Source organism: Lepidochelys olivacea (genome assembly GCF_965140295.1).
Source record: "Lepidochelys olivacea isolate rLepOli2 genome assembly, chromosome: 11".
Taxonomy (NCBI): Eukaryota; Metazoa; Chordata; order Testudines; family Cheloniidae; genus Lepidochelys; species Lepidochelys olivacea.
In genome coordinates, this window is record NC_140421.1 from 2,207,607 (window position 1) to 2,223,331 (window position 15,725).

The 15,725-nt window shown below is 65.3% G+C and overlaps 1 protein-coding gene across 1 annotated transcript; it reads right to left on the reverse strand.

Moving 5' to 3' along the window:
- Nucleotides 1–5,476: 5,476 nt before the first annotated feature.
- Nucleotides 5,477–14,970, reverse strand: PRKAG3 (protein kinase AMP-activated non-catalytic subunit gamma 3; the record flags this gene model as incomplete). The annotated part of the gene is made up of 12 exons (XM_084642723.1): nucleotides 5,477–5,593; nucleotides 7,415–7,561; nucleotides 7,906–7,943; nucleotides 8,331–8,496; nucleotides 9,006–9,132; nucleotides 9,720–9,774; nucleotides 11,821–11,866; nucleotides 12,524–12,582; nucleotides 13,169–13,250; nucleotides 13,462–14,150; nucleotides 14,518–14,557; nucleotides 14,902–14,970. The coding sequence occupies 12 exons, from the start codon at nucleotides 14,968–14,970 to the stop codon at nucleotides 5,477–5,479; spliced, it is 1,635 nt and encodes a 544-aa protein (XP_084498849.1).
- Between the last annotated feature and the right edge of the window lie 755 nt (nucleotides 14,971–15,725).

Here is a 15,725-nt window from a genome sequence, read left to right on the forward strand (position 1 = left end):
AAGAGCTTTTGTCTTTGCCCCAGGCTTCCCCCCACTGCAAAGCAACCTGCCCTTTGGCTCGGCCTTCTGACAGCCTGGGCTTGGCCGGCACCTCAGCGGGCAGTGGTAGCCCTGAGCCAGCCAGGGGCCTGTGGGCAGCGGGGCCCTGCGTTCGCCAGGCCACAGCTCGCTCCCGAGCAGCGTTTCTCTGGCAGGAGAACGAAAGCAGACCGGGGAGAAGGAAAGGACAGAGGTGCAGGGGGTAGCGTGGCCTGGCCCGGAGAGGGGAGCCCCGGCCCCAGGCCAGCTGCAGCTGGGGGTTTGCCTCAGCTCTGCCATGGGTTGAGACCCTGGATTCCTTTTCCCAGGCCCCCGATGCTCCTGGATGGAGTCACTTCAAGGGAAGCCCGGCTCCAGCTTAGCCCTGGGTCCAGGGGCTGGCCTGCTCTACTGCCCTGCTTCCCCCTGTGCCCCCGACCCCCGCCTCTGCCCCACGCTACACTGACAAACCCGCCCCGCCAGCAGGACAGGGCGTCTCGCTCATGGGCGCTCCAGCTGGGGGGAGGATGAGGGGCTGTGAGTTCAATTACCCCCAGCCCCTTGGCCATCCCGGGGGGGGGGTAAAGGCCCCCACCCCCACAGGGTGAGACATCTCCCTCTCCAGAAACAATCCCTGGCCCTTGCCTGCCTTGCCCGTTTCCTCCCTGGTGCTACCCTCAGCTCACCAGGGAGGGTGGCACGGAGCCCCTGCCCCTGCCCCCCCCCGCAGCTGGAAGGCGCCAGCCACCGACACGGTGAGCGGCCCCCACGGGCGTCCGTGGAAAAGGCTCCCCTTGGCAAGACACGGTGCAGAAGGTGAGGTTGGCACTGCCCACAGCACCCTCCCACCTCCGCCAGCCCCTTGGCCAGGCCGTCACCCCGCGGCTGCCCCACTGGCCTGGGATTCCCCAGGGCTCTGGCCCTGCACCACGGCTGGCTGCTGGGAACGCCCGGGGAGCTCTGGGCTGGGCTACCCCCACACTGATGGTCCCCAGCGCCACCTCTTCACCCCGGGGGGTTCTGCGTCCCAGGTGCTGGGCGGGGATCCCGGCGGGCTGGTTTCGGCTCAGTTCAGATTAGCAGGCGATGCTGTGGGGAGCAGCAGCCCTGTCAGTGGTGGCCCATGGCTGTCCCCCCTTTGGCTAGTGACCCACTGTGACGAAGCGGGACTGTTCTTAATGTTTCCTCTGAATAGTGTGGGGGTGCCTCAGTTTCCCCTAGGCAGTTCTTAAGTATCTAGGGGGTGGGGTAAGGGTGTATGATCATCGCAGAGCCCTAGAGGGCAGGTGTGTGCAGGGGTCTGGACACAGAGAATGGCCGACACCCTGTTTTCTGGCAGCTGATGGCCTGGGCCCTTCCCCCCTGCAAGGTGAGAGCTGAAGGGTTGGAGAACAAAGGAATCCGGTGGCCTCCTGGCCGGGGACAGGGACAAAGCCCAGAGGAGGAGGGGCTGGAGGGAGTTTCAGTTTGGGGTTGGCTGGGACATGGAGTGAAGGGCAGACGGGGTTGTCTGGCTCACTGGCCCCCAAAATGGACCCAGCTGAGGGGTCCTGTTCTCTGCACCTACAAGCTCTGTTTTAGACCATGTTCCTGTCGTTTAATAAACCTTCTGTGTTACTGGCTGGCTGAGAGTCCTGTCTGACTGCGGAGTTGGGGGGCAGGACCCTCTGCCCCCCCCCCAGGACCCTGCCTGGGCGGACTCGCTGTGGGAAGGGCACGGAGGGGCAGAGGAGGCTGAATGCTCCGAGGTCAGACCCAGGAAGGTGGAAGCCGGGGGAGCTGTGTGTCCTGCAGACAGGCTGCTCCCCGAGAGGAGACTTCCCCAGAGTCCTGACTGGCTTCGTAGGGAGCAGCTCCAGAGCATCGCCCAGGGACTCCGTGACACCCACAGGTCTGGGCTCTCCTGGACTAGTGCGGGTTCTAAATAATCACCCAAGGCCAGGTGCCAACCTGTTCCCAGCATGGAGAGCTGCGGGCATGACCCTCCGGCTGCTGCGCTGTCCAGGGCAAGTCAAGGCATGGGTGCCCATTGCCCTTGACCCATGTTATGCCATCTCCACCTGGTGCCTTGGCACTGCCAGAGGGCTCAGTGGTGGCACTCACAGCCCGCTGCCAAGGGCCAACCTTGGGCACGGTGGCACCCCCAGAGGAGCCCATAACATCTGGCGATTGCTCCAGGGTTGGCCCTGGGTCAGGGTGAGGGGAGGGGTATTTGCCAGCCGTGGGGCACGCTACCAGCGGGTCAGTGGGCGGGCGAGGGCAGAGGGGCAGCAATGAGGAAACTCAGCCTGATGCCCGGCGAGGGCCGATGTTCAGCAGGAGGAGCACTACCAGCCATGAATAAATACACATAACCCACCAGCAACCCTGCGCTAACAAAGTACCCACCCAGCGCCAATAACGAGCCAGTGTGCAGAGGGCAGCGTCCAGAAACGCCAACAAAGCAGGCTGAGCCCCCCAGCCCTCCCCCTGAGCAACCCCACAATAACAAGTTGGGTGGGGGCACAACCGAGTGACCCTACAATAGCAGCCCCCCCACCCTGCACTAACAAAGCAGTCTGCCCCACAGCGCAGGGGTTGAAGCCATCGGGTAAAGGGGCAGAATTTCGTCTCGGTCCTCGGGGGGATTATTTACACCAGCGCCGGAGGGAGCAGCCGGGCGGAACCGGAGCTGAGTTGACGGAAGCACTTTGCCTTGCGAAGCGGCTGGGGGGGCCGGGAGGTCTGGGGAGGGGGGACTTTGCGGGCATCCCCTGTGTCACTTGAGCTTTACTCTATACGTGACTCCTACCCTGGCCCGGTGGGGCCTGGCTGCTCTTCCCTGGGCCAGGCCCGGCCAGGTGCCAAGCCAAGCGGCTGCCCCAGTGTGTGCCAGGGGGCAGCTCTGTGTCTATGTCCGCTGGGCTGGGTGGTTGGGGTTCCCCGTGTCCTGTCGCTCAGCTCCCGGAGAGTGCGCCCCCGAGGCAAAGACAGTCCCAGAAGCGGAGTCACCAGCCAGGCTCTGCCATGGCCTGCTGCACGGCTGTCCTCCCCCGGGCAGCGCCAAGGGGCCACCCAGACAGACGTGGCAGCAGCCCTCCCTGGCACCTTCAGAGCAACTGCCGGTTGATGCCTGCAGAAAACCAGGGATGGGGGTTACCAGGCGGCAACAGCTGCCCGCCCCACAGCTGGCAGGGGACCCGGCCCGATGCCAGCAGAGCCCCGCCACCCGCGTCTCCATGCACCCACTGCAGGCCTGTTCAGACTACAGGTCCCAACGTGCAACACACTGGCTAGGATTTTGCACCCTGGGACTTGTAGCTCCCATGGGCTGCCCCCCCAGCCTCCTCAGGGTGACTTCAAGCTACTGCCGGCCCGTAGCCACCAGCGCAAAGGGAGCCGCGTGGACACAGTGGATCGCACCCGCGGGCACAGCCCCATCCTCCCCAGTGTGCTAGGCTGGGCAAACGCCCCGGCGGGCAGACAGCAGAGCTCAGCCCCACTCTGGTGCAGAGAGCAGGAGTCACTGGACTAAAGACGCCGGGGAGGCCAGAAACCAACCCGTCCCCTTGGCTACGGCTCCAAACTGGGCAGCGGGATCCGGCCATTTGACCCAAGCCCAGGCCAGCAACGAGCCATCAGCTGGGAACGGCTCCCACTCAGATATGGGCTATCTGCAGCCAGGTTAGAACCGGGGCCCTCTGGGGGGGCGGGGGGGGCAGGCCCCATGTCCAGTGCCCCCAAGCCATCCCTCCCGCACCCACCTGGGCCAGTACTGGTCACGTCCCTCCAGCCACAGCCCCTGGCCCCCGTCCTGGCCCCAGAGCTGAGCTGACTGGCTGAAGTGGGTGGGGGGGGCAGTAAGATGGGAACTCAACGGGCCACAATGAACAAATGCCACCACGGCCACGAGGCCCCAGAGAGCCGCCGCCGGGCAGACAGCAAGGTGGGCGCGTGCCGGAAGAAAGGCCCCGCAGTGCCCGGGGGCGAGGGGGTGGCCTTGGGCCCCAGGCCTCTCGGAAGCTCTGCCAAGCAGCCTTCTGCAGCCCCACCGGCAAGTGCACTCAGCCCGCGGGTGCTACCCCTACCGGTGCCCAGCCAGGCGCGAAAACAAGGCAGATACGCAGCGGGGGAAGGGGCTGCAAGGGACCCAGCCATGCCAGCCCCATGGCTGGCACACAGCACCTCTCGGGACACCGACGGCATCGCCCGCCAGCCAAGCTCTGCACCAGCCCAGGCCAAATGTCCCACCCCGGCCATGCTGACTTCGAACCCGCCCGTCTTTTGGGGGGGGCCCCCAGGATGCCAGCGGGAAGCCTCGTAGATGCCCTCAGCAGCTGGGCGTCCTGCCTGCTCTCTTTCCCCAGCTCTCTGCACCCACCCTGCCCTGGGGGCCCCCAGGCTATGGGGCCAGCCATGCCGGGAGGGAGGGACGCCGTGGTCGTGGAGGGGTCTCTTTGTGCTGCTGGCAGCTGTGGCCATTCAGAGGGGGCACGGCCAGGGGGCCGGGGGCAGGGAGGGGAGATCCCCACCTCTGTGCCATCTGTCCCCTCCCCCCGAGTGTTACAGGAACACAGTGCTGCCCAGCTCCCCTCCCCTGAGACCCTTCACCCCCAGCCCACTGGGGCACGATGGGGTCACAGCACCCCGCACAGCCACTGCCCCACGGGGCAACCCGCAGGCTCCCTGGCCAAGGGGTCTCAGTCATCGGGGCCCCATCCCTACCAGAGAGGGCCCCAGTGACCAGGGATCGAGTCCTGCAGAGGGGAAGCTCCAGGCCATCAGTGGGTTCCCCTCGGAGGCCTGCGCTCGGTGACCTCTGACTGCCCAACGCCCGCGGGGATGGTGCGGCGAGCACCCCACGGGGAGGGGTCCAAGGAGCCGGGCCATGCCAGCGCTGCTGGACGGGTGATCGAGCTGGGCCGGATCACGGGGCGGGCTCCAGGAATCAGTGATCTGCTGTGCCAAGGGGATCCCTGGGCGAATGGGAGCCGTGCCAGGCGGCTGGCCCTGGATCCAGCCGTCCGTCAGCTGCCACCTACACGCCCTGCCCCCCCCCACAGGAACGACCTCACCCCCGTGGGTGCTTTGCAGGGACGCAGGCGAGAAAGCCACGGATGAAAGGGATGTGGGGGGGAGCTGATTTTGGCATCCCCGCCCCAGCAATGGCAGCTGCGATTTGCACTCAGCTCATACGGCCAGAGTGGGGGCCGGTCCCCCACTTGGCACAGGGCTTCCGAGTCCAGGGGAGGCGGGCCGGAGCCCTCGAGGGTGACCGGACGTGGCGCCTTGCGAGGCCAGGCCTTGCTGCCGGAGAGCAATACAGACCTGCAGAGCCAGCCGGGCGGGGGCCCCAGGAGCGCAGCCCATGGGGGTGGCAAGCGGCAGAGAGGGGGAGGCCGAGGGCTGAGCCTACCTGAGCCGGAGAGAAGCTGAGGAAATGGAGGGTACGAATGGAGAAAGGACGCTCGTCGCGGGCTTAAGAGTTAAGAGCATTGATACCTGCGGGCGTCAGCACCAGGGCCTGCAGGATGTCGGAGAGGGAGACGATCCCCCGTGGCGAGTTCTTCTCGTCCACCAGAACCAGGCGATGGACCTGTCGGCCGAGCCAGACCCACCATCAGCCTCACCCGCTGAGCCAGGGGTGGGCAGGGAACGGGCAGCGTGGGGGGATCGGGGTCAGTCAGTGGGGGCTGGGACAGAGGGGGTACGTGGGGGGGGATCGGGGTCAGTCAGTGGGGGGATCGGGGTCAGAGGGGGTACGTGCGAGGGGATCGGGGTCAGTCAGTGGGGGCTGGGTCAGAGGGGGTACGTAGGGGGGGGATCGGGGTCAGTCAGTGGGGGGATCGGGGTCAGAGGGGGTACGTGCGAGGGGATCGGGGTCAGTCAGTGGGGGCTGGGTCAGAGGGGGTACGTGCGAGGGGATCGGGGTCAGTCAGTGTGGGGCTGGGTCAGAGGGGGTACATGGGGGGATCGGGGTCAGTCAGTGGGGGGCTGGGTCAGAGGGAATACGTGGGGGGGGATCAGGGTCAGTCAGTGGGGGGCTGGGTCAGAGGGGGTACGTGGGGGGATCGGGGTCAGTCAATGGGGGCTGGGTCAGAGGGGGTACGTGCGAGGGGATCGGGGTCAGTCAGTGTGGGGCTGGGTCAGAGGGGGTACATGGGGGGATCGGGGTCAGTCAGTGGGGGGCTGGGTCAGAGGGGGTACATGGGGGGATCGGGGTCAGTCAGTGGGGGCTGGGTCAGAGGGGGCATGTGGGGGGATTGTGGTCAGTCAGAGGGGGCTGGGTCAGAGGGGGGGATTGGGGTCAGTCAGTGAGGGGCAGGTCAGAGGGGGGGATCAGGGTCAGTCAGTGAGGGGCGGGTCAGAGGGGGTATATGGCAGTGGATTGGGGTCAGCGAGAGCCCGTGGGAGGGGACAGACCACTGTCGGGGCGGGGTGGGGGGGTCATAACCATACAGCTAAGGGCAGCCTAGAATTCCTCCTTACCTGCAAGGGGTTAAGAAGCTCAAATAACCTGGCTGGCACCTGAGCCAAAGGACCAGTGGGGAAAGAGGATACTTTCAAATGGGGGGGGCAGGGGGAGGCTTTTTGTGGGCTCTTTGTGTGTGCGTTCTCTGGGGAAGCAGAGACACACCAGGTCAGAAAACTTCTTCTCCTATAAACCATCCTCAAGTGAGTCTCAATACTGCAAAGAGAGGCAGTCAGAAGTGTGGAAGGCAGGGCGCGTTAGATTACCTTTTGTTTTCAACTTGTGAATTTTCCCGGTGCTTAGCGGGAGATTTATCCCTGGTTTTTGTAACTTCAAAGTTTTGCCCAGAGGGGAATCCTCTGGTCTGAATCGGATTTCCCTGTGAAGTTACCTTCCACCCTGATTTTACAGAGGGGCTTCTTTTACTTGTTTTTCCTTTAAAATAAAGTTCTGTTTTGTAAGAATCTGGTTTACCTATGTGCTTGGTATGTTATTCTCAAGCCTTCCCAGGAAGGGGGTGCAGGGCTTGGGGGAATATTTGGGGGGGACAGGAATTCCAAGTGGTCCTCTCCCTGCGTCTTCTCTAAATCACTTGGTGATGGCAGCGTGCCGTCCAAGGACAAAGGATTTGTGCCTTGGGGAAGTTTTAACCTAAGCTGGTAGAAATAAACTTAGGGGGTCTTTCATGCGGGTCCCCACATCTGTACCCCAGAGTTCAGAGTGGGGAGGGAACCCTGACAGGGGGCACAAAGGGGGTGAGCCTCACAAAGGAGCAGCCAGGGGACTGGGGGCAGTGCTGGAGTCTGGGGGGAGGGAAGCGAGTCCAGGGACAGACGAAGCTGAGCGGGGGAACTGGCGGACCCGGGTCCAGGGGCCCAGCCCAGCACTAGCCCTGGAGGCCTGGAGCAGGATCTGAGGTGGGGGGCAGGGCCCCCCCAGCCCTACCTGCTCCTTTGCGATGCGGTCGATGACGTCGCCCATGGTCTCGTGGGGGTGACAGGTGAGCACCCCCTCCAGGCAGATCGTTCGCTGCCTCAGGGCCTCCCGCACGCTCATGTCCAGGTTGTTGTAGGTCTTCTGGGCAGCCAGGTGCTGGGGAGAGGGGACAGATGGCCGCGGTCAGGGCCCAGGCCTAGCACCGGAGACGCCTGCCCCCTTGTGTGAGATGGGGGGTTAGCCCCACTGTCCCTGCCACCCCACAATCCACCCTACAGCCCGAGCTAGGGGATTCGCCTTCACTCTCCCTCTCAGCTCTTGCACTGTGAAACAGCCGCCATGCTCCACCACAGAGGGGGCTGCACTGTGGTGGCGGGGAAAGGATCCCTGCTCGGCACTCTGGGGTGGAAGGAGTGAAGGGGAGGGGAGGTAACGGCCCGATGGGGGGACGTTCTCTGCTGCCCAGAGCCCAGCGATCCGGACCCAGGGGTGATACTCACGATCACGTCAAACCTGGAGTACAAGCCCACGACCTCCCCTGGAACGAGAGAGAGAGAGCACCGGGGTCACTGGCGGGGCAGAGCAGGGCAGTTGCGGGCAGTGGGGTCAGACGGGCAGCCAAGGCGTGGTGGGGACACTGGGTGGCAAAGGGGGATCCAAGGAGCCCTGGTTCCGGGAGCGATTCCGGGAGCGAGCCGTGGATCGGGGTAAGACAAGGACGGTGCTGGCTGCGCAGAGTGGGGTCCGCGGTGGGCCCGGCCCAGCGGGACGGGGGGACGGGACAGCAGGTGCTCAGGATGGCTGTGGGTTGGGGGACCCAAGGAGGGCAGCTGAGGGAGTCCAGAGGGGGACCCTGGAGGTGGACCGGGACCAGAGAGGTCAGGGAGACGGGCTGCCTAGCGTGCCCTGGTGTCTCTGCCCGTACCGGCTTCGTTTATGACGGGCAGTGCCGACACCCGGCGGTCGACGAAGATCTCCAGGGCCATGTAGACAGGCGCCGTCTCCAGCACCATGGCCACGTCCCGGAAGGTGCCCACGCCCAGCTCCTGGATGGTTCTCTGCAGGAACCGCGGCTTGGGCAGCATGGCCCCCTGCGGCGGGAGAAGGGCAGCGATCAGGGGGCAGCTCCCGGGCACACGCCGAGGGCCCTCTGCTGCCGGAGCCAGCGAGGCCGGCAGGGACGGGGCTCGGGTTTGCAGTCCGAGCTCACACTGGGCAGTGCCCTGGGCTCCTGGGCAGCACGAGGTGACACCCCCCAACCCCCACAGCTGGTCCCGGGCTCCCTCGAGTCAGGCCAAGGGCAACGGCCAGGCAGATCCCCCCGGGCATGGTACGTTGCCGCAAGCAAGTGCCCGTCTGCACGCGCTGCACGAATACACCCCCCCCCCCGCTGTATGCCTCCATACACCCCCTGCCCAAACACCTCTCGACACCCGCACTGCGCACAGACCCACACCCGGCCCTGTCTGCCTGCCTGTCCCGGCCTGGGCCAGCCCACAAACACAGGCCACTGCCCACCCCCCGCACGGACAGGCCTCACCCCCACCTCCTGCACCCGGCCCCCGGGCACAGCAATGACCCACCCCCCCGCCCCACTCACAAAGATGTGGAGGAACTTGAGGATGCGCTTGTGTGTCAGGATGTGGAGCACGTTGCCGGACAAGGGCTCGATCACCGGCAGCCGGTGGATCCTGTTCTTGATCAGGTGGTAGACGGCGTTGAAGAGGCTGGGGGAGACCGAGGCAGTGATGGCGGGGGGGGGCTGGAGAGCCTTGGGCGGGAACTTCAGGGCACTCTGGAGTAATACCAAGGACTGGGGGCTCCAGGGGTCCGCTGCTCCCCCCCCCTTTGCCCCTCTTACCCCAGCCTCTTGCACCACCCAAGATCTAGCCTGGTGCTATGTTCTGCCAACTGGGGGGTTCTGGTCCTGCCCCTGCCAGCCCCCCACCCTGCCCCCATCACGCCCGGGCTCGGCTGCCCAGCTCAGCCCTGGCAGACCAAGGTTAGAATAGTGGCCTGGACTCCTGGGTTGTTTCTTGGCCTCACTCCCTCATATGCCAATGCGCCCCCGCTCTCCTCACTGCCCCCCACCACATCCCCAACCCCTGGTTCCCCCTTTCCCTGTGGGGCAGACTCTGTGTAGGACCTGTCCCAGCCCCCCCACCCGGGCTCCCACCAGGACCAGCCTGGCTCTAGGGGCTGCCATGGGCACCCAGGCCCTGGCAGGCTCCATCTGGGGTGGCCAGTGGGGCTACAGTGGGGGCAGTCGGCCCAGAGACAGGTGCTTCCCCGATGTGGCTGGGGGTGGATTTACCTGTCATTGGGGGAGATGGAGACCAGGGGCTTCAGGGAGCCTTGCAGATAAACCTCTGGAAAGGAAGCAGAGGGGGTGAGCTGGGGGGTCGGGGATGCGGGGGAGCAGAGGGAGTGAGCAGGGGGCCGAGGGTGCAGGGGCGTGTCAGGATATAGATACTCAGGCCTGCCTGTAAAGGCCTATTCTTTAACAACTTAGATGAATTTTTACCACTTAGCTACTTACAGGGGTACAAAAGAAAGAATCAAAATCACAGTCCGCCCGTGTCTGGGCTTCTCTCACTAGGAGAGTCGGAGGCCTGGTTCTTAGGCTCATCCTCACCTCTCAGACCAGTCCCATGGGACTACAGTGCCACCGGGCTGGCAGGGAGACGATCCTGTCCGGATAGTGCCCATCACCGCCAGCTCAAGGCAGTGAAAGAAAACACCGTTCGATAGTAGCCTGTCTGGCACGAAATCCCTTCTCCGCAGGATCATAGACCAGCAGGGTTGGAAGGGACCTCAGCAGGTATCTAGTCCAACCCCTGGCTCAAAGCAGGACCAAGCCCTAAATGGCCCCCTCAAGGATTGAACTCACAACCCTGGGGTTAGCAGGCCAATCCCCAAACCACTGAGCTATCCCTCCCGCAATTGTGGCTGTGAACCCCTCATTCTTGTATGTTTTATCTTTATGGCCCGGCCCCCACTTTTCTACTGTCAATCTGTCTGGATCTCTAATTGTTTCTGTTCGCTGTATAATTCATGATGCTGGGGTAAGTTAATGAGGGGGGTGGGGTACCAGTCGTTAGAGAATTATGTTACAATGTGCTAGGATTGGTTAGTTAAATTTCAGTAAAATGATTGGTTACGGCAGGGGTTCTCAAACTGGGGGGTCTGGACCCTTGAGGGGGTCACGAGGTTATTACATGGGGGGTCAGGAGCTGTCAGCCTCCACCCCAAACCCCGCTTCCCTCCCGCATTTATAATAGTGTTAAATATATTAAAAAGTGCTTTTAATTTATAAGGGGGTCGCACTCAGAGGCTTGCTCAGTGAAAGGGGTCACCAGGACAAAAGTTTGAGAACCGCTGAGTTAAGGTATAGCTGAGAATATTACCGTAAAAAACTGGGGTAAAACAGGAAGTGGAAGGGAAAATTGGAATCATGTTTGCTAAGGGTGGGGCGGGAATAGGGAATGGGGAACAGGGACACAGGTAAGACTGTGCAGCGTGGGAGCTGGGCCGGGGGGGAGCGGGGTAAATGCTCCCCGGCGTCGGAGCCGGGCGGGGGGGGCGCGGGGTGAAGGCTCCCCGACGTCGGAGCCGGGGAGGGAACACTGGGGAACAGACTCTGTCGAGTGGTGTGAAGGGCTTTGGAACATGCTGGCTCGGACACTCACCCAGCAAACATCACCTCGTCTGCCCTTCGGACGCCTGGCCTTTTGCCGCTTGCTGTCTGCGGGACAGGGGCCTGGGAAGCGGGAGGGTGGAGGGAAACCCCCCTGACATCTCAGAGGGAGTGAGCTGGGGGCCAAGGGTGCAGTGGGGAGAAGAGGGGAGCTGAGGGGGCAAAGAGGGTGAGTGGGGGGCTGAGGGTGGGGGCAGAGGGGGCGAACCGGGAGCTGATGAGGGTGAGCAGGGAACCAAGGGTGTGGAGAGATAAACGGGGTGATCTGGGGGTCGAGGCTCGGGGGGGGCCAACAGGGAGCTGAGCGGGTGAGTGGGGAGCCAAGGCTGTGGGGGTGGCAGAGGAGGCGAGCAGGGGTGCCTGAGTCTGTCCCTGTGGGGGCACAGTCTCTGCCAGGGCATGGCTGGGGCACAAGGGCAATGGGATGTGGGTGCCAGACAGCTCAGGCCTGTGGGGCAGGCTGGGGCGGGCAGGACCTCTGAGCAGGGGCAGCCGGGGCAGCCTGCCAGGGCGTCTGACCTGCAGCTCCCGGTGCCCGGGGCAGCCCCGCCCCCGAGGGGGATCAGGGCCCAGGGGGGGATCAGGCATGGGCAGGATCTGTAACTCCCACAGCCCCAACGCACCCCCCACTTCACCCTCCAGCCCGCCATACTGTACACACCCCACAGATCCCTGCACCTACGCACACCTTCCCTGCCCCCCGCCGTCTTCTCCCTACCTCTCCAGGTCTCAATTTTATGCTCTTCCAGCTCATAGATCTGCACCTGCAGCACAGGGAAAGGGGGGTGAGGCAGGATGCCCGGGCCAGGTGGCAAAGGGGGACCCATGGGGTGGGCCCTGGGGGAGCCACAGGACCCACTGGGGGCTGCTTGGGAGCTGCCTCTGGTCAGGGGCTGCCTTTGGCTGCGTGGCTCCCAAGGGGGACTTCAACTGGGTGGTGTCAGATGGCCACTTGGCCCCCACCAGCTCTGCCGGGGTCACACGCCACGCTGGGGACGCAGATCCCAGAGGCAGGGCACCCACTCGGATGTACCCGGAGTCTGCCAGAGCGGGTCTGTCCATGGGCCCATCTAGCCTGGCGTCCTGTCTCCTCCCGTGGCTGGCACCAGAAGGGACATGTCCCCAGCCAGCCAGCTCTGCCCAGGGGACACGCTTTGCCTCTCGCACTAACACTGAGCCAGATGCTGTTGGGGTCCCCTCCTGGCGCCCCCCTGGTCCCCCCACCAGGAACTCAACAGCCCCCTGGCACTGGGGACCCCGGCACGTGCCCAGCAGTGTAACATCCTGCCTGCCCCTCTTCCCGCCCCACAAGCGGTTCCTGAGCCCCCTTCCCGCTTGCTGGGGGAGTCTGATCTCGAGGGGGAGCCGCCCCAGAGGGGCAGAAGCTCCCCAGCCATGGGGCAGAGGCCTGACCAGCTCACCAGCGGGGACCGGTAGTAGCGGTGCAGGATGTTGATGAAATCCGTGATGGTCAGCATCCCTGCCAGGGGAGATGGGCAGGGTCAGTGGGGGCAGCTGGCTGGGGGCACCACGGCCATTCCCCAGCAGCTGGCTTCACAGCCCTGCTCGGGCAAAGCCATCTGCCCACAGGGCACACACCGGCTGGGCAGCGGCACCCTCCGCAGTGCCCCATGGTGCGGCGCCCCCACCCACTCCCAGGGTAAGAGGCAGCCGGGCCCCATGGCCCATTCGCAGCTTGGCCCCTCCACTGAGCCAGAAACGGGGGCCACCTGCGTGCCAGCCTACTAGGGGTGAACAAGCCCAGCAGGTCACATACCAGCAGCCGCAGAGCAGCTGGCTCCGTGGGTGCAAGGACCTGGGCCAGGAGCAAACCCGGGCCAGTGCCAACGTGCCCTGGAGTATGATGGGTTCTGGGCCATGCTGGGTGTCAGGGGGGCAACGGTGCCATGCTGGGCATCGTGGGCGTGGGTGTCGCTGAGATCCCTGTCCAGGCCTTGGGCATCCCAGCACAGGGCACAGCCCCCCCGTTCTATGCCATTGCACCTAGCCGAGGCTGCCTGGCACGGACTCGCTGCCCCCCTCCCCCTGCCCCCCGCGGCACTCACCCACAAAGCACTGCTGTTTGCTGTCCCAGAGGGGGGCGGCCCGCACCCCGTTGGCCACCAGCGCCAGGAAGGCCTTCTTCATCTGCAAGCCAAGCAGAGGGGCCGTGAGACCGCCGGGGAGGGGGGACGACAGGGCAGCCCCCATTCGCCCGCCAGCCTGCCTCACGGGGCTATGGGACTGCTCGGGGTGGAGGGAGGGACCGGCCCAGCTGCGCCCCCAGGGTCCCCTCAGCCCGCCCCCCCCAGCCCCCAACGCCCAGGGCAGCCCCGTGGCCTGGCCCCTCGGCGCTCACCTGCAGCGTGGTGTCGAACACCAGCAGCTTGGAGCTGGTGGGGACCGCGGCGTAGCAGTGGTGACTCCTCAGGAACCGCATGTAGGGCTCGGCCTCGGGGCCCTGGAACAGGGCTTCTGGGCAGAGCGCCGGGAGCTCGGCGTGCAAAGGGAGGCTCCTGGTGTCCGAGCCCTCGGCCTTGGCACCGGTGCCAGGGATGCAGCCGGCCTCGGCGCTCACGCTGGAGCCCATCACCCCGGCATCGGAGCCTGCGTCCTGGGTACCGGAGCCATCGCTGGAGCCCATCACCCCGGCATCGGAGCCTGCGTCCTGGGTACCGGAGCCATCGCTGGAGCCCATCACCCCGGCATCAGAGCCTGCTGCCCCGGTATCTGGACCTAGGCGGGAACCTAGCGGGGCAAGGTCACACGCTGGGACTCCATCCCCACAGGCCTGGGGCAGGATGACGGGCAGGCGTGGCAGCAGGCCTGTGGGGCACCCTCCCCCTTCGAGCAGCTGGCGTCCCGCTTTGCCCCGGCCATTCCTGTCCCAAACGCCCACAGGGGGCCAGGCCACCAGCTGCACGTGCCAGGGCCCCCAGCCCCGAGCTCTGGGCGCGGCTGGAGCAGTAGCCGGTGGGTCTCGGCCTCGTTCGCGACCGCGACAACCCAGGGATGTATTTGGGGTCAGGGTGGACACGGACCCTCCAGCTGCGTCAGCAAGGGACGGGGTGAGGAGAGGGTCACGCCGTCCTCGTGGGCATCGGGAATTGGTGGGAGACGCCCCTGGGCTCGGGGCTTCATCAGACTGGGGGGTGCAGCCGCTCTGGTGCCTTTAATGAGAAGGGCGAACCAGTACTGAGGGGAGGGGCTGCAGGTCGGGAGTGAGGGGCATCAGCAGAGCAGAACTGGGGTGTGGGGGGACCCCAGGGCTGGGATAGCAAGGGGGGCTGCGGCTCAGGAATGAGGGGCATCAGCAGAGCTGTGGGGCTGAGGAGCGATGCATTTGCTGCACAGATGAGCGAAGCTGCTCAGCCGGGCAGTGCCCCCTGCCCCCCCCACCTGCCCCCCTACTCACCTGCTTCCTCTGAGCGGAGACGCGTGGCCGGCGGCCGTACCTGGGGGGAGAGAGAAATCGGTGAGGACGGGGCAGAACAAGAGCCAGCCCATGTGTCTCCAGGAGCCAAGCGCCCACCGGCCCTGCCAGCGCAGACCTGCTCTGTCAGCCTCCCCTGCCCATCACCGGGGCATCGGAGCATGGCATGTGCCAACCCCAGCGGGGCAGCAGCACCACGGGGCAGCAGGGCCCCATCCCCCCGTCCCACCCCAAAGCAGGCCCCGTGCCGTGGCTCCAAGCCTGCGTGCCCAAGACGGGGGCGTGACCCCTCAGCCCCCGGGCAAGGGTCTGAGCCCCCTGCTCGAGGCATCCGAGGCTGAACTATCCACATGATCCACCACCCACCGGGAGCTGCCCAACTGGAATGCTGGGGGGTGCCAGGCCGGGGTCTCCAGCCTGGGCCAGGCTGCCCATGGGGCTGGGCGGGAGAGGACCCGCTCCCTGCCCCTTGGGGCCGACAGGGCGCAGGCTGGGCAGCTTGGTCACACGGGCGAGCAGAGGAGATGCTGCCCCTGCGCTGGCTCTGTGGATGGAGGGGGCCGGGGGCAGGGGAGATGGGGGTGTCACGGAGTGTGGGGGAGTCCGGGGCCTGCACCCCTCTTCCTGGGATCCACTGAGACTCTCAGCCAGCCAGTAAAACAGAAGGTTTATTGGACAACAGGAACACAGTCCACAACAGAGCTTGTGGGTACCCCCAGGACCCCTCAGTCACGTCCTTCTGGGGGAGCAGGGAGCTTAGACCCCAGCCCTGGGGTTCCCTGTGTTCCTCCACCCAGCCCCAAACTGAAACCAACCCCCCCCCAGCAACTCTCTCCTGCAGCCTCTGTTCACATTCCCGGGCAGAGGTGTCACCTCTCCCGTCCGGCTCAGGTGACAGGCTCTCAGGTCTCCCATTGAAACTCCCCTGCCACATTCCCAGGTCAACACTCCCCCCTCCCTGCTGCCTCACATCGGGGGCCGGAGGGGGCTTGGGAAGAGGAGCTGAGATGCAGCAGGGGACAGCCAGGAAGGGGGCGAGGGGTCACAGCGGGGCGGGCCATGGGGGTATGTGGGTGGGCCGGAGGGAGGGGTGAGAAGCCGGGAGGGGGCGAGGGGTCACAGCGGGGCGGGCCATGGGGGTATGTGGGTGGGCCGGAGGGAGGGGTGAGAAGCCAGGAGGGGGCAAGGGG